Source organism: Gossypium arboreum, chromosome 9 (genome assembly GCF_025698485.1).
Source record: "Gossypium arboreum isolate Shixiya-1 chromosome 9, ASM2569848v2, whole genome shotgun sequence".
In the NCBI taxonomy this organism is placed as follows: domain Eukaryota; kingdom Viridiplantae; phylum Streptophyta; class Magnoliopsida; order Malvales; family Malvaceae; genus Gossypium; species Gossypium arboreum.
This window is the reverse complement of record NC_069078.1, coordinates 86,711,226-86,733,414: the sequence shown is the minus strand read 5'-3', so window position 1 is coordinate 86,733,414 and position 22,189 is coordinate 86,711,226. Positions and strand designations below refer to the sequence as shown.

The following is a 22,189-nucleotide window of genomic DNA, read 5'->3' as shown; positions in this document are numbered from 1 at the left end:
AGCATACTAAAAGGTAAAAAAAGTAAACATTTACCTTAAAAATGCCCAAAATCACAACCCTGTAAAAGTACATGTGTGTATATATATAAATTACAAAATCAGACAAAAATAACTGTCATATGCCTTAAAATACAGGATTTTCCTCTAAAAATCAAAATAGGTGATAAGAAGAAGAGGAGGAAAAGAGAGAAAAAATAAAAATAAATAGTAAATAATTTAATATTAAAAAACATTTTTTAACATGTGATACACTTAAGGTGTCATGTAACAAGATTAAAGGATAATAATATTTTTATAATAATGCGATTTACCCTGTAATTCTTATCCAAATCCAATTAAATTCTTCAATTTTGTTTTCCTTCTATTAGTTTTATTTATCCTTTCCGTTAATCTCTACCTTAAAAAAACCCATTCCTTTTTTCAGCCGCAAAAAAAGAGATAATTTTTAACTATTTCTCTCGGTTCCTTTATCTTTTCATTAACCTTTAATTTTTTTTTTGTTGTTTTGATAATCAAAACAATTCAATTAACGACACCACCACCGACCTCTTTTCTTTTTTTTTGTTCCCTTTTTCTTCAAGTTCTTATAGAATTTAATTTTAAGTCAACCTTTTCGTCCTGAATTTCTCTTTCGAAAACTCTTTTAAATGGTTTTTTTAATTAATAAAAAAAACTATTTTGTTATTCTGTTTTGCTTACTCTACTTTGCATGCCTGTTTCTCTTTCTTGGGTTTTAGTTAAAATTTTCATTTAATTTTTTTATAATTTAAATTCTGGTTCATTCATTTCGGGTAATGGTGGGGATTGGGTCGTTTTCTTAGGGTTTACTTTCTCTTCTGTTTTTCTTTTTTTTGGGGTTTTTGTTCTTTTCCGTTTAGAATTATTTAATTAGTTGGTGACATTAAAGATTTTGTTTTTTTGTTAAAGCTACCAGGTTTCTCTAAATTCTGGTCTAAACAAAAATCCAGTTTACTTATTTTTTTTTAAAATGCAAATCATAAAATTTGGGTCATAAGTTCAATTTTGAATACAGGATTCTAATAGGATTTGGGGTTGGTGAAACAGGGTTTTTTTTATCCGATCATATGTATATTTGATTGATATTTATCCTCTTGTCCTGAATTGGAGAATCTTGCAACTTATTTTTTAATCTTAGTTTAAATTCCATTGTTATTATCAGTATTGCAGTTTAAGGGTCTTTAATTGTGTTTTTTTATTTGGTGATTTTGTTATATTCTTTTAACTATGGATTTGAAAACTGGTGAGGAAGATAATGGTATCAAGGCACCAAAGAGACAAGATGGACTAGAAGGAGGTGGAAATTCAAAGATGAAGGGCAATGGAAGCATTAGTGGCAAAGACATGATCTTTAGAGCTGATCAAATTGATTTAAAAAGCCTGGACATGCAGCTGGAGAAGCACCTGAGCCGAGTTTGGTCTAGGAACATTGAGAAACAAAGGCTAGCTGAGGAATGGGAGATTGATTTGGCTAAGTTGGATTTAAGGAATGTTATAGCTCATGGCACCTATGGGACTGTTTATCGTGCCACTTATGATAATCAAGATGTTGCAGGTAAATTTTCAGATTCTATATAAATATATATACTTGTATTATCTATATTAGTTCTTAAGCTTTGTAACTTGTTTGCTTGATGCAGCTTTAAAAATTATGTTTTGTTATTTCTTAATCTATATATGTGTGTGTGTGTGTTAATTGTGATTGAACTTTGTATTGATAGTTTTTCGAGTTAAAATATCGATTAGTAAGACCCTTTGTAGTTTATTCTGCATGTTGAAGCAACGTGCATTATGTAGAACTGAATTAGGGCCTAAGGCATGGTGATAGAGGGTCCCTGTTTGGTCTGACCATCTCTATCCTTTGTGTAGAGCGCAAGCCGGTTCCGCTATATAAGATATCTGTGTGCTAAACTGCCAATCGAAATAAAGATGGCTATATATAAATATTGTTTCATTTAATTTAGCTGTTTATATCTTTAGTGGAGTTCTCTTTGCTGTCATGATTAGTAATACTAACATGGTTTGGTTTAGAGTACTGACTTTATAGGAGCTGATAGTTTCTCACTCACTGGCCTTTTAGCCTTTGCTGAACTTAAAAACAATATAGTAGAGGACATGACTAGTGTTACCTCGAGGATTGGTGTAGTAAGGAGTTATGCTTTCGGGTTTCTATAGGAGGATATGGGGAAATTGTCTTAGTCAGCTCTCTTATAATATTGACTATTTGTAGAACTAATAGCCTCCTGACATCTTATTGATTACAAGCTCTCGGTGTGCTGTCATATATATTGATATTGTAGTTAAGCTGCTGGACTGGGGCGAGGATGGTATCGCCACAACTGCTGAAACTGCTGCTCTACGAGCATCATTTCGGCAAGAGGTTGCTGTTTGGCACAAGCTTGATCATCCTAATGTTACAAAGGTCCAAACTTTTTTTTCTGCCTTGAAATGTTTATTTATTGAAAATCATCATAACACCGAAAAGCTTAATGTAATCTTGGCCTTCTAACTGAAAATTTTATGCAATCTCTTTGCATAATTAGGCTATTCTCAACTTGGTAAAGGTTAAAATGTTAAAGTTCCTCATCTTTTTTGAAAAAATTCTGTTGTAACCTATGTTTTTTCTACTTAATTTTGAGTTACAGTTTATAGGGGCCTCAATGGGAACTTCAAACCTTAAGATTCCTTCGAAAAATCCTTCGGCTGACAATCACAATCCCCTTCCCTCTAGAGCATGCTGTGTTGTTGTCGAGTATCTCCCTGGTGGCACACTGAAACAATACTTGATAAGAAATAGGCGAAAGAAACTCGCATTTAAGATTGTGGTCCAACTTGCTCTGGACCTTGCCAGAGGGTAAGGGGTTGCATCTTATCATTGGTTTTGAGAGACTGTAAAATTTTTTTTTTTTGTGCTGACGATTATGTTTATTCCAAATTGCAGTCTCAGCTACCTGCACTCGAGAAAGATTGTACATCGTGATGTCAAAACAGAGAACATGTTGCTAGATGGTCATAGAAACCTTAAAATTGCAGATTTTGGTGTTGCACGCGTTGAAGCTCAGAATCCACGAGACATGACAGGTGAAACCGGTACTCTCGGCTATATGGCCCCTGAGGTATGCCTTCTTAGATGTGTTGATAAAGCATGAGTAGTTCAAAGCTTTAATCATTTATTTGCAAACTTAGCTTATGAAGAATTAATCCTCCCTTTCTCTGTGATATGCAAACGGGCCTTGCATGAGGATTTGAGGGAACGTAATTTTTTTCTAGACATTTGGTCCTGTTTTCCATGTTAAAACAAGAAAGCTAAACTGTAAACTGTAATGGTGTAGGTTCTTGAAGGTAAACCCTACAACAGAATATGTGATGTCTACAGCTTTGGCATTTGCTTGTGGGAAATTTATTGCTGCGATATGCCTTATCCGGACCTTAGCTTTGCCGATGTGTCATCTGCTGTTGTTCGACAGGTTAGTTTTCTTGTTATTCTATTTCATCAGTAAAGCATAGAAGATCCATGTATCCTAATCTTGGTATCCGGTTGCTCTCACCATTGTTAATAATGTGGAGTCATTCTGCTTGTTTGCTATTCTGTATGTGCTTACATGTATATGGTTAAATGATATTAAACCTATTTTACATGGTGTATCGGCAGAATCTACGACCAGATATCCCGAGATGCTGCCCGAATTCTTTAGCGAACATCATGAAAAAATGTTGGGATGCGAATCCGGAGAAACGTCCTGCAATGGATGAGGTTGTGAGAATGCTAGAAGCTGTTAATACAAGCAGAGGAGGAGGGATGATACCGGACGACCAAACGCCAACTTGCTTATGTTTAGTCTCGCCTCGTGGTCCATGATTCTCGCATCACAGTCCATGATTCTCGAACGGTAACCTAAAACCGAAGTTCTTTTTTACAAAAGAGGTTACAGACAGTTTGGATTTGAACTCCGAAGCCCAAATTCCGACCTAATAAAATACCTTCTCGTAAGAGTGGTTGCAAGAAGCACTTGATGAATTCTAAAATTAAAAGGTTTTGATATTGTTATGTAACTATCATACTTTGATTGTGTTAATATTTCATTACCATGAAACTCCATTTTACATTTTGTTGATGAAATGATTTGAGTTAAAAAGCTATTCCTACTAATTCAATTATTAGCAAATTCTTTTTGTTAATTATTTCAAAGTTATCATATTATTTTATTTATTTTTAATTATCACCCGATTAAATGTGATAATTTTTAAATTGTTATCATGCAATTTTAACTTTCAATATTTATAAATTATTTTATTTTAGTTTTAATTTTTTAAAAAATAATCTCAATATTTATTCAATGTGTAAAAGTTAATTTTAAAAATATGAAAAAGAAATTATTATTTTAGATTTTAGCGTTTTCATTTTTATATATTTTCAATTAAATTTTGTTGATAAATATGTTTGTTAGCTTTTAGGTGAACAGTCAAAAAAATAAAATTATTAAAATTAAATATTTAGTTAGATAACCATTTAATAACTTTCGTAAATAAGTGATCAATAAAAAAATTACTCATAATTAGAAGACTACAAGTGTAATTTAACTAAGGAAAAATAAACAGGAAATTTCCATCGGAAAAACTTTGAGATCTCGAGTCCGAATTTAACAAATCCGTTTGACAAACAGAAAGGTATATGGGGTGGGAACGAACGGGGTGATGGGGTTAATGGATAAATACATGGTAATAGTAGTTTACATTTAATCAGAGGTATTGTCTTCTCTTTTTTGCCATTAATGAATTTAACTTTCTTGATGTTGGGTTTTGGAAACCAAGCCTTTCGAGGAATTCCTCAATTAACCTACAAATCCAAAACATTACTAGCAAGGTTAACAATGGAAAGCAAAGCAAGTGATTAAGTATGGCAAAGGGTACTCACATACTGCAGATGGCCTTTTGTGATGAAGCCAACTCGTGGTCCGGAAACGATTCGTCCAAACGAAAACTCAACCAAACATAGAGTTCCAACACCTTCAGATGGAGCAAACAACAATAAATTAAGAAACGATTCATCCAAATGAAAAACTCAACCGAAGCTTACACCCCACGCATGAGAAAAACAAACTCATACCTTGTGAATGGATTCAAGCTCCTTGAGAGCAGAATGCGTTTTAGGCACCTGAAGTGAACCAGGTGAGAATATTTCTTTAAGACGAACGAGGCCTTTCTTTGCATAATTTTCGGCAAACTGATCCACAATGATAGAATAGAAAGCCGTTAGTTTCCATATTCAAGATAATCAAGACTGTATACAAATATTTACCTGTGTTAGACCCTGAGATGAAATTTCATCATCCATGTCAACTGGACTGCACAAAGATTTACCTGTGTTAGCCAGTTGATTCCAAACAAGTTCATAAATAATAATAATAATAATAATAAGCAAACTCGAAACTGCATTGGTAAAACTAGCAGACAAACTCAAATAACAAAGTTCGGGTTGTTGGAGGGAGCAAGATTGAAAGATGTTACCTGATGCAGAAAAGGTACTTATCTTGCAAACTTAGAGGCAGTTCATCGATAACAGCAGCAACTTTCTGATGACAATAAACAGCCTTTTATCACTCATTGATTCATGTTGTAAAAGCTAAATATCCATAACCGGAGATATTGTTATCTGACAAGAAATTTTGATTTGTAAAAGGGAACATGACTGAATAAACTTACCAACATTTCTTCACAGTTAGCGAAGAAATAGTTCTCGGATAGTTTTGCATTCTCGAGAAAATCTTCCTGCAACAATCAAATACAGGGCAGTGGGGTTCGAATTATTTTTAACCCTCAATGGGTTCATTTTAGCTGTCACTAAAAAAGGAAAAACGAGAGGAAGGAGGTAGACGAAATAATATCACAAGATAACCTACCAATATCTGATAGAGACCTCTTTTCTGTTGTAAACGTGAATACATATAAATGAAATCAAAGGATGGAAATATTCCAGCTTGCTGTGTCGTAAAAATGACAAGAGTCAAGATACAAAAAAGGCTGAACCAATATGCAAATAAATATAAAAGCTGCTTATTCAGGTCCATTGAAAATGGAACAAGTCAGATCCAGGCGGTATTTTAGGAAAGTTAGTGATAAAACAATCACCTGTAAAGTAGGAGAGGCGGATTTCAACGATGAATGAAGCAAAGGTAGATCTTCTGCATCTAAACAGGTCACTTCACCCATGGGATACTTTGAACCGTACCTACCAGCTCTCCCTACAAGAATATAAAGCCGTCTAATGAAAATTTATCAACTTTACAGGGTCTGCCCCCATGGAATAAGAAAATTGGCAGTTGACAACTCGAGCAAGCGGATTCTTGTTATACTTTTCTACCACCCTTAGTGAATGTCTTAAGACAGAAAATTGACCAAAAAAGTTCATTGTCCATATAGAAATAAAATTTCAAAGTACAGCTAAAATGAAAGGGGAACCTGCAATTTGCTTGACCTCTGGTACTGTAAGATCCCGCCTTTCCAGACCATCAAACTTTTTCATTGTTGAAAAAATTATCCTAGAAATGTTCAGATTAAGACCCATCCCAATTGCATCACTGGCCACAAGAACATCAAACTCACTGCTTGCATCATTGAACATCCTTGCCTGCAATCCTAAAGGCCGTATTAATAATGAACAAATATAAATAAATAAACAAGCAACAATGAAAATATAATTACCATCAGTCACACACACATACTTGGTGATCAATTAAAGCCAGAAAGAGAGGATACCTGTCTTGTCCGAGTCTCTGGTGGCAATGAACCATAAACCACGGAGCAAAGATGCTTTCCCCCAGTTTCAATTTTTTTCTATGAAAGATGGCGAAATCAGAAAGCATGTTCAATTTCTTTTACAAAATAGTAAGAAGAAAAACTAATGTTTTAACGTACTGAAACAAATCAGTAGTTAGCCAAGAGAAAATAAAGCAAGCACTACTGACCTTCAATTTGTATATCCCCTTGCGCGAAAAACTAACAATGCAATCACCTGTTCTTATGTTCGAAAAAGAACCAAGTGGAACTTCCAAGGGAACTAATGGTAGAAGTCTCTCATAAGATCGGACCTGGGATATTAGAAAACCATGTGATGCAAAATACCGACAATATAGAAAGATATATCAAAAGTGGGTCATGAACATGGCCGCAACAAGAAAGTTTTTTTTCTAGACTAGTCAGCGACGCTAGACACCAAATACCGGTAAAAAAACAATATTTCTACTTATCCAACAGTGCATTATATAGAAGAACAGCAATTCCATACGATTGCTTACCTGGACATCATCACCAGTCACTTTCAATAATTCTTGAATAAGAGGAACAGCAGCTGCATCTCCACAAAGATGAAGTTCGTCTGCTGCAATTCCCAACAGGGCACGTGTAAATGAAAAACCCCTAGTCTTACAGCCCAACATCTGCATAGAAAGAGAAATTTAACTGGAAACTAAGTGACTTGCCATTAAGGGAAAATGCTTAAAACAGTTTCTGTTAAGTTGCACAAGAATCATACTTTTATGTTTAACAAATCTGCACGCACACTGAGAGAATAATTAACAGCAAGGTTCCTTGTGAACTTGGTAAATATTGTATGTGAATCTTTCATTTAAATATGGACTTACCTGTATTTCATCAATAACGGCACATTCGTAATCAGATGTTACATCGGCCATCTCAACAGTTACAGCCTTATGCTTTGCACCATCCACTTCATCCTTCTCTTGTCCTGTAATTAGATCACAGGGAACTCTCGCTTTGTTCAACCGTTCTGCCACTTCCCATGCCAGCAATCTTAAAGGACCACAATATACACCTGAATAGGGAATGAACCAATGGAAAATAGTTTTTCAGTTTATTTTACCAGTTTCAATCCCGTTCAATCATTCACTGACTACTAAAAAAAAAAAAAGTAGCCATTCCTGGTAAAAGTAGCATTGTAAATATACCAGAAGAACTTGATTCAAGTCGCTTCAGAGCATGGTATGTTTTACCACTATTTGTCGGACCTACATGCAAGAAAACCTTGCGTTGCTTTTTTCGAGCATTAAGATACCATGTATGAGGACGGCTGAGATAAACAAAAAATAATTTCACAAAAATGCCAATGATATACAGAAATTACATAACAAAATTCAGTGAGCAGAAAACATCTTCCTTTCTTTTTTTATAATCTCCCAATTAATGGAAATTTTGAACAAGGACTATTACCTTGTAGGAAGAAAAACTTATAGCCAATAAGTTTCGAATTTGAAGAACGGAAACAGGTATGCTTTAGTTACATAATCCAGAAAATTAGTATTCGAAACTAAAATACAGATAATTAATCAAATTTAAAAATCTAGACATTTATATTTGTAAAGTCTATTGTCTTTCAAGATTTTGTATTCCTATAACTAGAATGAAATGGTACAATTGGAACAAACCTCAAATTGTAGATTTTTAACCAACATAATTCGAAACCAAAAAAAGGGCTGCCTATGCCTATCCAAGCCAAACAAATCACTATTAATAGCTGTAAGTCACATAGTTCTTACGTGAGATCAGTAAAATCGAGCTTTGCAGTACCCTTTCCACTGCTGTAATTCCTTATTATTACACCAAAGGTAGCAAATGTCCTGCAATTCGATTCCGGTTGTAGTCGAAAGGAATCACCATTAACAGCTGAAACATTTAACTTAAAAAATGTAAATCAAAACTGAACCAGAACTTTTTATTTTTATTTTGCTAAACGCAATGAGTAGCATACACCAATATCCATATTATAAAAGCTCCTGCAATAAGCTTTTCCTCTATTAGCTACAAATACCCAAATGCCAAAAACACTTGAACAGTACAAGTAAAGCATAAAAACTAAGAAATGGGCAATCAAGAATTCCATCTATCTAATCAAATTTCACATGTTCACAATGAATCTATAACAAAAAGTGGGAAAATTTTTCCCTTTTCTCTTTTCAAATAAATAAGGTTGAAAGTCAAACCTTGAAGAATCCGGGAAACACCCAAAGCTGAAACTCTTCGTTGACGAAGAAGTAAAGACGCCATTTTTCTTTTATTTTTGAATATTAAGAATTGTTGTTTGTAGTTGCAAAAGGAAATGAGAAGACGAAGAAAATAGACGTCATAAGACAGATATGAAGACCAAGGAAATATGCGGTAGATGAGAAGGATCGCTGGTTTCTTTTGCTAAGAGGCTTTGTTTCTCTCCTCCTGACTTCGCGGTTTTCGCCGACTCCAGAGCCAGAGGCCTCGCTGGTTGTGTTCGGCTTTGAGGGAAAAATGAACTTTCAGATGGATTAAGCCCAATGTATAATCCCGGTTATGGATCTGTTTAAGAATATGTACAAGTGTTATATAAGTTAGCCTCAAAAAGTATTGTGGGCTTATAGTATCTTTGACTGTAACTTGTGGACTAAATTATTTAGACTAATTTAGGGTTTTCACAGATTAAGTTATGGGCCTTCTAGGCCATTGTTTAGGTGATATATATTTTGGTACATTGGTGATGGAGGTCCAATAACTGTGACATATGACGGATTTTTTATTCATAGACATATGATGGATTTTTATTCTATTTGTGAAGTTTATAAGAATTTAATAGCGTTTGAAGTATCATCAATTCAAAGTAGAAGCAGATGTTAACATTTTCTTATATCTCCTATACAGTTCGACTTGACGAAATGTTTTCAGTCTATTAAACCTATAACTTTGAGTCGAAAAGGAAAATCTCATAAAAAGGGTACCGAATATGTTAAGAGATTTATTGATTTGCAATCAATAACATAAAAACTTCACTCAAAAAAGTTGAAAATACCTTAACATCAGTATACTAAATAATAATTTTGTATGCATATTCTATGTATTATTTAAAATAAAACATACTAGTGCTAGAACTAAAATGTTGACTGAAAGTGGATAATATACTAAGCTTATAATCAAAGAAAGAATTAATTGATTACTTTTTCTTTAGTTTAAGTAAAAATAATATAACATAATCGAGCTTTTAGTTCAATTGGTGGTGTTGTCATAATAACGAAAATGAGAATTCTAACATGTTTAAACGAGTTTTCTTTCGATTTAATAGTTGGAAAAAATAATACAAATAAATAAAAGTAGGATTTGTATAAGAAATAAAATGACATAAAACGTAAAACAATTTTCTTAAAATAATAATTAAATTGTATTATTTTATCATTTATTGTCGGAATTTTTTTTTTTAAAACAACCCCAAATTTATAAATTGATACATGTCTTCTTTAACTACAAGGACAAGCCTCAAGCTTTTAACCCTGTTTAATGAATTAAAAAACACTTAAATATTAATAGTGGATAGAATACCAAATGAACTCTAGTTTCCTAACTAATTTAACCATGCAATTTAAAAATCATCATTATTGCAAGTAAATTTTATCCTTATTATATCTGTACAAATTTCTTTTATCGTAATTGTGATAAAAATATTTTATATTTAATAAAATATTAATCTATTAATAATTCATATAATATAGATTTTTAGATATTCGCCCGTCGGTGCTATCTTATGCCTGGGATATAATATGAAAATAACTAGTAATTAATATATATATATATATATATATATATATATATATATATAAAGGACTAGTAAGCTCCTTTGGGATAGTCTAATATTTGTCCAATCCCCGACGAAATGAAAAAGTTATGGAATAAATGATTAACTTCACGTAGGATTAAGGTTAAAGAATATTCTATAGGAAATAAAAAGTCAAGATATATATATATAAATCTTATTATATTTTGCTTATAGTAATATAAAAGGAATTATAGTTTATAGTCAAAATATGTAAGAAAGAAGAATCCATGGAAATCTGATTAAAGGAAAAAATAAATGGGAAGTAAAGAGTTGGGTAGAGACTAGAGAGGGACATGATGTTGAAAAAGACTGAAAACTCAATGATTTTGATAGCCAATTTGGAAGGTTTGAAATTTGAAGAGCAAGTGGTGTGTGTTTCTCCTGACCCATTTTTTCCAGTTGTGCCATCAATATATACATATACTCTCATTATATATTAAAGTCAATCCATATCAAAATATTCATCACTTTAATCAATTCATTTAAAGATTCCAGAGCTAGCTCTGGTCTCATGGATGCATAATCTATCCAAATTCATAAAAATTTAATTTAGAAAATTAAAATTTTAATTATATAAATATATATTTCTCCTCCGTTATGAAAAATAAAGAAAATTTAAAATAATAAAGAGAGTGGATAAATAAAGAAAATTATTTTACTTGAATGAAAATTAAATTCAAGAGGCATTTATTATTAACTACATATATTGATACCTTTTCTATTAGTTAAAAGTTAAATCGACATGAGTGGAGATATTTGAGCAGTTTATGAAATGTAAGTTAAAAATTATAATTTTAATTCATTTGTAACTTACATTTAATAAAATATATACTTTTAATATATTATATTGTATACTTTTGATTTCAATTCAATTTAATTTATAATTTAATTTCTATTTTAATCACGTATATACTTTTGGTTATTTTAATATTCAAATTTTAATTTTCTATTGTTTTCATCAAAGACAATACCATTAAGCCAAATGAATTGTTTTGTTACAACAATTTGATTTTTATTCGGTTCTTTTAAGATATTAAAATTGAGATTAATTCGATTCAAAGTTTTAAAATTAAAAAATCAAATTTATTTATTAAAATTTGAATTTACATTCTCAATCTTAACAAGATAGAGTCATTACACTTTAATCATCAATTTATTGATTTATATATATATATATATTTATATTTTTATGTTCATTTTATGATTCATATTTGGGGTTCATAAATGTTCTTCTCAATAATATCGTTTTTAAAGTTTAAATCTGAATCATCCCTTAAAAATATAATGTACTTTATTATTACACTCAACCATTTGTTGATATTTTTATATCATATTTATAATCATGCATGTAGCCATGACACATGCTAAAGAAAGTGACATATTATGTGCCGTAAACCCATACCTTAAAGAACAAAAATAGATAGAAACATTGGTAAAGAAAAAGTTTAAAATAAAAAATAACAATGGGAATGGAGTCTTTTCAAGGCAATAAATAAAAAAAGCACCAATAATAAATTTAAATAAAAAAAATAAAAAAACTCAAAGAGAAAACGACTACTAACCCTCTTTTGACTGCCTCGTAAATCATAATAATTTTAGCCTTTAAGGCTTTAACTTAAGATTCACCCACCAAAATACAAAAAGCATAAAGCATACAAAATCTTCTTCCCCATTCTTTATTGTTTTTTTAACCCTTTATGTTCTTCATTTTTCCTTCTCAAATACCTTATTTACATGAAACTCATACTTTGGATATATGTTTATAAAATTATTTTTTGAAGTTTTAGATTCGATTTTGTATGTTAAATTTAATATTTTTATAATTGAAAATTTCAGAATCTTTTTATTGATAAACAGATTTTGTTGTCCAAATGATTTTATATGGTTTAGGTGTTATCTGCAATTCATGATTTTATGGATTAAAGATTCTCTTTTATTGTGAGGTGACATTGATTTTCATATAATATGTATATTCTTACGAAAAAAATATTATTTTTGAGAAACCAATAAATTTTATGAAGGATTGGTTCTTTTTTTTCTAAAATTTGTCACTATTAAAACTTTATATTATTACTACTAATAAAATAAACTAATTTGAGCAAATATGCCACATGTCAAAAAATAAAATTGTTCAATAATTTATTTAAATATTTTTAAATATCAAATGAATTGAATTTAGACTAATACTCCACCTTAAAACAAATTCATCAAGGGCAAGTTCTCATGATGGAAATTAAGCATATATGCATATGAAATTATTAGAATAAATTTTACATTTTAAGTAAAAAAATTCATTTATGTACAAACAAATCAAGATAAGTAAAAAAAAAATGTCAATAACTAAACAAATAGTGTTTTTGTCTCCCATACATTAAGGCAAGAAAGAAAAATGCTGCATCCAATTTCTTCTTTCATCATGTTTTACTTGAATCCAAAAGAAGCTTGTTCCTTAGATACCATCTCTCTCTCTATATATATCATGGAAAGGGAAAACCAATAAATTGTTCTAAGGTTTAAAACGAATAAAAAATTTTAAAAGGTGAAAATATAATTTTATCATTTTATTAATTTATGATTTTTTGAAATTAAAGAAATTGTATAAGCAATTTTTTCATTTTTAAGAAAATCAAAACCCTTACTAATTATGTAACATTTATCTATTTAATTTATTTTACTATAATCTATTAAACACGTATTACACTTTTAACTATTTTATTTAAAAATGTTGTCGGTTGAGTCTTAACTCGATTGGTATAAATATTGTTGCTAGTGTAGAAAGACATGAGTTTGAGTGCACTGAAGCGTATAATCCTCATACTTAAAGGTTGGGAGGAATTATAGATAGTTCTAAATATTGTGTAAAAAAAAATTAAAACTTATAATAAAATTGTTTAAAAATAATATAAAAAAAATTATGTATATTGAATTACAAGTTGTCAATGCAAAAAACAGGGATTTCCCAAAGTAGGGTCATTCCCTTTGATCTTTAGATATCCAAACACCACAAATATGGCCCCTTTCTTCTTTTTTTCATTTGGTCTTTAATACAAGCAATCACTTTTTACATGTTGCTTTGTATTATTCAATTTTTGCTTTTTCTCCTTACTGCTTCAAATGATTCCCAACGAGACCCACATTAAAATACGACAGAACATTTCAGAAATTTAATATAATATTAAAATTTCAAAGTTTTTTTAATTCTATAAATAGAATTAGATAGTTAAAATATCAAACATAAATTATAAAACAAACATAAAATTATTAATTTAAAAAATATATGACAGCTTCTTATTTTTATTTGTAGAATTCAAAAAAATAATTAGTATCGAATTATAATTATTTTTAAAATATCTAATCATAAAATCTGAAATCACGTCCCATTTCATGGAGTCAAATAATTTTATCTTATGCCACCGATTAAATGAAACGATGTTGGAACAGATGGAAGTCCACTCATCATTTCATGCTTTGAAAAAAAAATTGGGTGCAAGCATTTCCTATCGTTCTATGTTGATTCATTGCTATTTGAGCTAAAAACTTTAATGCATTTTTGGTGACCAAAAAAATAGTTTGTTTGGTATTTTCATCACCATGTTTGAAATTAGTTTTGTGATTATACAAAAACATTTCATAAGGTTTGGTTTTTCATAATTGCAAACTTGACTACATTAATAAACCCATCACATTATTGGTTTAATATTCTATCTCTATATATCATTGGAGTTAAATGAGATAATAAGGATTTTTACTACCTTAACTAAGAATTAAGAGTTTGATCTTCGCTCTGAGTATAAAATAGTTTTAAATCTTGTGGTCAACATCTAACCCCTTAATGGATCTACAAAATTGAAAGATTAATTATTGAACTCATTCCGATAGATACATTTGGAAAACAAGAAAAATATTCCACCTCTATATTTATAATCTATTTTTATAATAATAATATAATAAAAATTTAAATTCAATAAACAAATAAAAATAAAAGAATTCACAATTTATTACCCTAATCCCAACATATGGAATGTTCTTCAGCAGTCGGCTCAATAAAGAAAAAAGCCCGTGAACCATATTCTAAAATGCAGTCTTTGCCAAGACTAGTCAAAATAGCAAACTATATGTATATACATAGCTTTAAAATCTTAAATGAAGCACATGTTTGACTGCATTTTTTGATATAAAAATATATAGAGAAAATTGGAGTTTATATAATCAAGGATTGTTTATGGCCCGAGGAGCCGCCCTAGACGGCGGAGACTTTAGAAATCTCCTCCACTCTACCATTAAAGAAATTTAGAATTAAGCTTACTTTTTTCCCTAGAGGCTCCTCATTTGGCTCTCATAAGTGGCTGAAATTTAATAGAAAAAAAAACCCAGATTAGATAAATCCAAAAATGTGGTCCTATTGAAAGTAGCTTCTATTTAAATAGTAGGTGTTTCGATCAAAAAAAAAAAAAGAAAAAAGTAGTAGGTGAGTGAGTGATGAAGAATAAATAACAGTGACACCTTAGAGACTGGGGCATTTGCCTTTGATTACAAGGCCATTAAACCCTGTATTTAATGAAAATAGTTAGATTGGTTAACAACCAAATATTCTATGGCCCGGATTTTAATTTAGTCTTTATCATATCAATCAGTACCATATCGGACTATTCTGATAATTAGTCCATTCAATTTTTAGGAGAGATATATTTAAGACGTGAACTAAATTATAAATATATTTACAAGTTGATCCATGTATTTGTGTTTAATGTCTAAATTGAAATTAAATTGATTGAAGATTCTGGTTGATATAGACTGATTCTTTAAGGATTTAATTAGAGTGATTTGAAGTCCAAAGACTAATTTAAAATCGATATAACAATATGAAGATTTTAATGGAATTAACCCAGAAAAAATATTTTCCGGGGAATCTTGAAAAACCTCAAAATTTCTAGTTTTCTACAGATACAAAGACAGATGACCCTTCTTTAATTGCTTTTTTTACTTGGATGAAAGACCAATAAATGATTCTGAGAGTTTTTAAGTCTTTTGATATCAAGACATGTTTCATAGGCTATTATTCATAATAAATTTATTATTTAAAACAACATTAGTATGGAAATTAGAGGCAAATGTTGAGCATCTTGAATTTTCCTCATTGATCTGCGTTGTCATTTCCAATCCTTCTTCCTCATAGCATACGTTTCCCAGCCTCTTGATGTCCTCCACCAATGGCCTATATCTCCAGTTTACTCCTTCTGCCTTAGTGTCTATCGTTTGGTTTAGAAGCTTCCTGTTTTTCCTGATCATTCTCACTACCCAACCGCTTTTCTTAGCGTGAATAAGGGCTTCCCTGGGAGCAAAAAGTGATGCTTGCTTCCTGTCCTCATAAGCTATATTCCTACAAAACCGAAATCGTGTATGCATATCTCTATCAATTAACGAACATGCAATACCTGTATGCTTGTCTCCGTTTTATTTCTATCATTCAAATACAATCGTAATCTCTCATGCGAATGTTTTTTAATCTCAACTCGCTATTTGATTAGACTTACACATAGTTTTTGTAATTTAAAAGAGCCTCGCTCCATAACAGTCCTATCTCCTTCTCTTTAAGAACTGGCTTCAACATTTAAAATGGTAATTAAAATTTTTTCAATTTGATACTTCATTCTTTTTTCAAAATTAAGCACTTAAACTTAATTTCAATATTTAATTTATACCTGAATTTTATTTTTAATTCCAATTAAGTATTTTTTAGTTTTTATTAGAATATGCCTATCTAATATTCAATAAATTAAGTAATATTATTTGATCTGGATACCAAATCGAATAATAAACCTAAACTCACATAGGAAATAGTATATTAACCCAAAGTGATTCAAAGACAGCTTAAATTTGAAACCGCCCTTCAATCACTTTGCTGACCATAAACCCTTGTCGTTTTAACAGTACATAGTACAAAACGACATTACCTCTTTGCTTCATTCATGTTGAAATAGCCTGTAACATTAGATGGAACTAAAAGCCTCTCTATAAATTTTTAAATCTCTTAAAAAATCCATAAAAAAAAAAAAAGCAAACATAAACAAGAGAGTGTGTGACAGAGTTTCTCTCTATATTTATTTTGCACTTTATTCCATTCAAAATTTCATTACTTTGCTTTTTTACTGATAACGAGGTGTGCTGCTGCTCTCTTTATTTTTCTAACAAAGTAAAGAGAAGGAAGAGAGAGAGAGAGAGAGAGAGAAGGGGCTGCTTTGCCTTTGCCTTTGCTTGTGTTTGTCTTACGAGCTTTCTCTCTCTAGACTTTCATCCCCTTGCTTTCTCTTTATGTTTGCCCACATTGTCTTGTTATAGTTTCAAGAATCTCCCTTCTCTTCATATTATTTCCAAGCATTAAAGTGTTGTCTCTATCTCTCTCTTTTTCTTTTATATTAGTCGTTGGAGCTTCATGTTTTCTGGGTTTTTTGAGCTTGTTTCTTTGCTTTCACTTACTGGGAACAAGAAACTAAGGCAAACCCATTTCATGTTTAGCTCTCTTTGCTTTAGCTTTAGCCTTTGATTTTGAGGAAAGTGAAGGTAGGGGACTTGGGACATTTGTTTTCTTAGTTGAAGATTATCTGGGATCAAATAATTCAGCTTGTTTTTAATCTAAGTTAAAAAGGCCTGAAATCGGGGAAGGATCGGTGGAGTTTGCTGCCTATATGGGGTTGTAGTAAGTAGCAACAGTCTTTTTTTTTCTTGGTGATTGTTAGCAAGTTGAGAGTTTCGGGAATAGTAAAAAAGAGTAAATTTGGAGGTGTATGAAGCAAAAGTCCAACAATGAGAGATGGGAAAGCCAAGAAAAGCAAGGTTTTTCTTTTCTTTTCTTTCTTCCTCTTTCTCTCTTTCTGGTTTTCAATTCTCAAATTTGTGAAAGACCAAAAAAATTGAAGGTTTTTAACTGACTAAAAATTTCCTTCATTTTGTGTAGCTCTCATGGTCCAAAAAGATGGTCAGAAAATGGTTCAATATCAAGAGCAAAACTGAGGATTTTCAAGCAGATGATCATGTTTGTGGAGGAGGTGAGTACTTTGAGGAGCGTTAATTTTCGCAGTGATTGCTTGGTATTCATAAAAAAAATAGTTAGGATCTCAAGCTTTCATGTCAAAAAAAGAAAGGGAATATTCTTCCTCTTATCTGTTCAGACCAAGCTAACTTATTTAGAATGGATTACTTGGTTATTTCAAGGCTTTATCTTTTCCTGGATTCTATTTTTAAGTACTCTTTTTCATGCAATTTCCCATCAAAACAGACAAGGCATCCTGAAAATGATTCCATTGTAACTTCAATTTTTATTCTTTTTGGTTGGTACAGTTCCTGTTCTGGTTCATAACATGTATATATAACTTTGATTTTTTGTTTTTCAATCTTCAGGAGGTGAAGTGGAATACAGGACTAGCTTCTCAGAAAGGGAGCCATGCACAATCAAAAAGAGTAAAACAGGTTCCTAATCTTATCTCACTAATTTTTTTGGGGACTATTTTGTTGTTTGTCTACTAATTGTCTAAATGCTGCTATGATTTGCAGAAAAATTTAGTAGGAACACGGAGCAAAGTCGGAGCCGGAGAGGGAGAATGAATCTTGATCACCCTCGAATCATAGATGTCGAAAATTATAGGTATGCTTTTCCTAAAAAAATTATATGTTTTTTTTTTGTGATGCATGAGTACCAACTGTTCTTCTATTGTCCTTTGGAGCAGCATTTTTGCATCTACATGGAATGTGGCCGGAAGATCGCCACCGAGTAATTTGAATCTAGAAGATTTGCTCCATGCATCATCTCCTGCAGATATATATGTCCTTGGGTATGTTTTGACGGTTTTGATCTTCATGTCTTGTTTACCAAACTTTGAATTGTTCATAGAATAATTTGTTTCCTCTTTGATTTCTTACAGGTTTCAAGAGATAGTTCCTTTGAATGCTGGGAATATTTTGGGTGCAGAAGACAATGGTCCGGCCAAAAAATGGTTGTCTCTCATTAGGAAGACTCTTAACAATCTTCCTGGAACAAGTGGAGGTGGGGGTTGCTATACACCATCTCCTGTTCCTCAGCCTATTGTGGAGATGGATGCTGATTTTGAAGGGTCATCTAGGCAGAAGAATTCGTCGTTCTTTCACCGCAGATCGTTCCAGACAACCAGCAGTTGGAGAATGGACAATGATCCCTCGATTCCACAACCACGACTTGACAGGCGGTTCAGTGTTTGTGATAGGGTAATATTTGGTCATAGGCCAAGTGACTATGATTCTAGTTATAGATGGGGTAATAGGCCCAGTGATTACTCCCGGCCTAGCGATTACTCTAGACCTAGTGATTACTCCAGATGGGGTTCATCAGACGATGATAATGGAATCACAGAATCACCAAGTACTGTATTGCACTCGCCAATGTCCTACGGTGGATCTGCATCCAATGAACCGGGGTATAGGATGCCTGGACATTCAAGGTACTGCTTAGTGGCTAGTAAGCAAATGGTTGGTATATTTATCACAATTTGGGTGAGAAGCGAGTTGAGAGATCATGTTAAAAACATGAAAGTATCTTGTGTTGGCAGAGGATTGATGGGTTATCTTGGAAATAAGGTATTACTTGACCGTATCTAATTTACTTATCTTATGCTTGAGAATAAGAAGCACTTCTGTTTAACCTATATGTCTTGGTTTGCCAGGGTTCTATATCTGTCAGTATGTTAGTACATCAAACAAGCTTTTGCTTCATTTGCACTCATTTAACTTCGGGACAAAAGGAGGGTGATGAGCTAAGGAGAAACTCGGATGTTATGGAGATTCTTAAGAAGACGAGGTTTCCACGGGTTCATAGTGAAGCTAATGAGAAGTCCCCTGAAACAATCCTCGAGCATGAGTAAGAACTTGGTTCATATGCTAAAAATACCAATGTTTATGTTCTCATATGCTTTTTTTTTTTTTTTTTTTTGTTGCATATACTGACTAATTATATATTAATCCAGTCGAATAATTTGGCTTGGGGATTTGAATTATCGTATTGCTCTCTCTTACCGGTCTGCCAAGGCACTTGTTGAAATGCAGAACTGGAGAGCATTGTTAGAAAATGACCAGGTATGCTTTTACTTCTCCATATCTTCACAGGCCCTGAATAACGTACAACAAATTCTACTGTCAAATTTAATAGGAAAACCTTTCATTGATGATAATTTGGCAGCTAAGGATAGAGCAAAAAAGAGGGCGCGTTTTTAAGGGATGGCATGAAGGAAAGATTTACTTCCCACCAACATACAAGTATTCAACTAATTCAGATAGGTATACAGGGGATGCTATGCACCCAAAGGAGAAATGTCGAACTCCAGCTTGGTAAGAAACTGCCTCCGCCGTATGGCATGATAAAGTAGTTAAAACTATAGCTCTGAAGAAGTGTACTGACTTGAACTTTTTTTGTATGAAGGTGTGACCGGATACTGTGGTACGGAGAAGGTATTCATCAATTATCTTATGTCCGTGGGGAATCTAAGTTCTCAGATCACAGACCGGTTTATGGTATATTTTGGGCTGAGGTTGAGTCAAGCCGTGGTCAACTTAAGAAGAGCATGAGTTATTCTAGTTCGAGGAGGATTGAGGTAGAGGAGCTTTTGCCGTATGCGCATGGATACACCGAGCTAAATTTTTTCTAAAGGAGGTTACGACCTGCATTCAATGTATGCTCTCTCTATATATACAGACACACACACACATATACACGTGAATGCCTATTTATATATTTTAACCATTACTTAAGTGATTCCTATTGTTTAAACCAGGAGCTTAAATATCATTTGGCAAGAATTTCAATGTGCTTCTACCTCTCAGCAATAATTTTTTTTTTCTGAATCAATCAGGTAAATCCTTATCGAGCATTTTTCTTTTCCTTTTTCCATCTCGTGCATCAAATTTGTCTGAAATAAAACAAGTATCCATACTCAAGACTCCTTTGTGATTGTGGTCCTTGGACTTTAATCCTTTACTCCCATAGCTTTTAAACATGGAAAAGATTGCCTTCAACATATCTTCCTAGAAACTGAATCATGGCCACTTGACAATAGATAACGAGAATCTACACAAAAAACCAGCTTTGAAGTGTTTGATAACGTTGGTCCCATGTGCAGGTAAAATTCACTTTGAGGAGATCCATTCTTGAGGGTGATAGAGACGTTCCTTTGCTCACTAACCAAAAAAAGGTTGGTTCTCTCTTCTTTCTTCTTTCCCTTTTTGGTTTACTATTTCTTAATTTCTTCGACTAATCTTGTTTTCATGTTTGTTTATCAGGTGTAAACTTAACTAACTCGAATTCCAACTCAATCATAACATGATGTCAGCTTACAACATTCCAATCTCAATGCAACTGATTAACAAAAAAGTCCACTTCTAATCCATCTCGAAACAAGCTCCGATAGTTCTCCACAGGTACTGCTGACTACTTCTTCATACTTAGAAAGCCAAAAATTAGCTTCCTTATACGATAATGATGTAACCCTTTTCTTGGTTTTGCAGGAAAAGAAGTTGAGAGAGGGTACTTGAAGATTGTTTTATTCATGATTTGTTTAGTTTTAGGGGAAATATTCTTTTGATGAACTAAAGAAAAGATGAAAGTATGGTCAAATATATAATCATTATATGTTTGTTAACTTTTTGTTTTAAATGCAAAGAGAAGTAAAGGGTTTTATGGATTTTTACCAAAGTGATAGAAGAATTAAATGTAAAGAGAAAAAACAAAAGTGAAAAAAATAGAATCAGAATATGCTTTGTTTCTTCTCCATGCTGCTTTTGCTAATGATTTTACTGAGAAAAGTTGGTTTCATTGATAATCTAATGGCACTATCATTCTTTTTTTACTTTTACTTTTTTTGCATATTGCTGTGGTGTATGAAACCAGAAAAAAGCAGCAGACAGATTTGCAGGCTTGGCAGGTTTATATGGAAGCCATGAGTATATATATATATATATATGTTGATTGACCATATTATTAGTTTGTTCTTACCTGTCTGGAATGTAGATAAAGTAAAAAACAAGAGTGGGGGCTTTTCTACCAAAAAGAAAAAGTGGGGAATATTCCAATCACTTTTATATTATAGGTCATTTTTAGTACACCATTATTGCAGGTCTTAAATCTCACAAATAAGCAATGAAAAAAATTTGAAAAAAAGTCTGACATATCGATGTTGGACTTATGTTCGTATTCGGGTTAATACTGAAATCCGAGTATAATGAGTATTTAAGATGAAAAAAGGGGGTAGGGGGCCAAATGGTGTATGTAAAATGCATGTGCATTCTATTCCAAATACGGTCAAAGAAGGGACGAAGAAAAAGAATTGCAGAAAAAGAAAGGTATATATGTTCACTTGAAAGCTATCAAAGGGAGAAACCTTATCAGTGAATAGTCACTTTAAAACTGAAGGAGTTGCCTTCTGGTCGGTTATTTATTAATTCCAAGCAAATTCACCAGATTCTGGCCACTGTTTGTTCATTAAAATGGAATTAATTCTATTACTTTTTGGTCAAGCTACCAAT

At 32.1% G+C, this 22,189-nt stretch overlaps 3 protein-coding genes across 3 annotated transcripts; 2 read left to right on the top strand and 1 right to left on the bottom strand.

Moving 5' to 3' along the window:
* The first annotated feature begins 246 nt into the window (after nucleotides 1–246).
* LOC108453613 (serine/threonine-protein kinase STY13) lies at nucleotides 247–4,154 on the top strand. The gene is made up of 6 exons (XM_017751818.2): nucleotides 247–1,573; nucleotides 2,319–2,440; nucleotides 2,664–2,872; nucleotides 2,960–3,134; nucleotides 3,351–3,485; nucleotides 3,671–4,154. Exons 1-6 carry the CDS (start codon nucleotides 1,246–1,248, stop codon nucleotides 3,875–3,877), a joined length of 1,176 nt encoding a protein of 391 aa, XP_017607307.1. The 5' UTR covers nucleotides 247–1,245; the 3' UTR covers nucleotides 3,878–4,154.
* Nucleotides 4,155–4,594: 440 nt separating this feature from the next.
* Nucleotides 4,595–9,348, bottom strand: LOC108450488 (DExH-box ATP-dependent RNA helicase DExH16, mitochondrial). The gene is made up of 16 exons (XM_017748139.2): nucleotides 9,015–9,348; nucleotides 8,571–8,697; nucleotides 7,983–8,104; nucleotides 7,659–7,849; nucleotides 7,314–7,454; nucleotides 6,984–7,106; nucleotides 6,775–6,852; nucleotides 6,478–6,646; nucleotides 6,148–6,260; nucleotides 5,919–5,999; nucleotides 5,722–5,787; nucleotides 5,527–5,591; nucleotides 5,318–5,363; nucleotides 5,126–5,242; nucleotides 4,934–5,025; nucleotides 4,595–4,855 (listed from the first exon to the last, which is right to left on the bottom strand). Exons 1-16 carry the CDS (start codon nucleotides 9,076–9,078, stop codon nucleotides 4,759–4,761), a joined length of 1,692 nt encoding a protein of 563 aa, XP_017603628.1. The 5' UTR covers nucleotides 9,079–9,348; the 3' UTR covers nucleotides 4,595–4,758.
* A 7,198-nt stretch (nucleotides 9,349–16,546) lies between these two features.
* LOC108450314 (type IV inositol polyphosphate 5-phosphatase 7-like) lies at nucleotides 16,547–21,513 on the top strand. Its single transcript, XM_017747877.2, has 14 exons — nucleotides 16,547–17,479; nucleotides 17,601–17,691; nucleotides 18,044–18,112; nucleotides 18,197–18,287; nucleotides 18,370–18,474; nucleotides 18,565–19,252; nucleotides 19,339–19,532; nucleotides 19,639–19,747; nucleotides 19,851–19,999; nucleotides 20,091–20,340; nucleotides 20,443–20,520; nucleotides 20,788–20,859; nucleotides 20,948–21,085; nucleotides 21,173–21,513. The coding sequence occupies exons 1-10, from the start codon at nucleotides 17,450–17,452 to the stop codon at nucleotides 20,314–20,316; spliced, it is 1,752 nt and encodes a 583-aa protein (XP_017603366.1). The 5' UTR covers nucleotides 16,547–17,449; the 3' UTR covers nucleotides 20,317–20,340; nucleotides 20,443–20,520; nucleotides 20,788–20,859; nucleotides 20,948–21,085; nucleotides 21,173–21,513.
* Nucleotides 21,514–22,189: the final 676 nt, after the last annotated feature.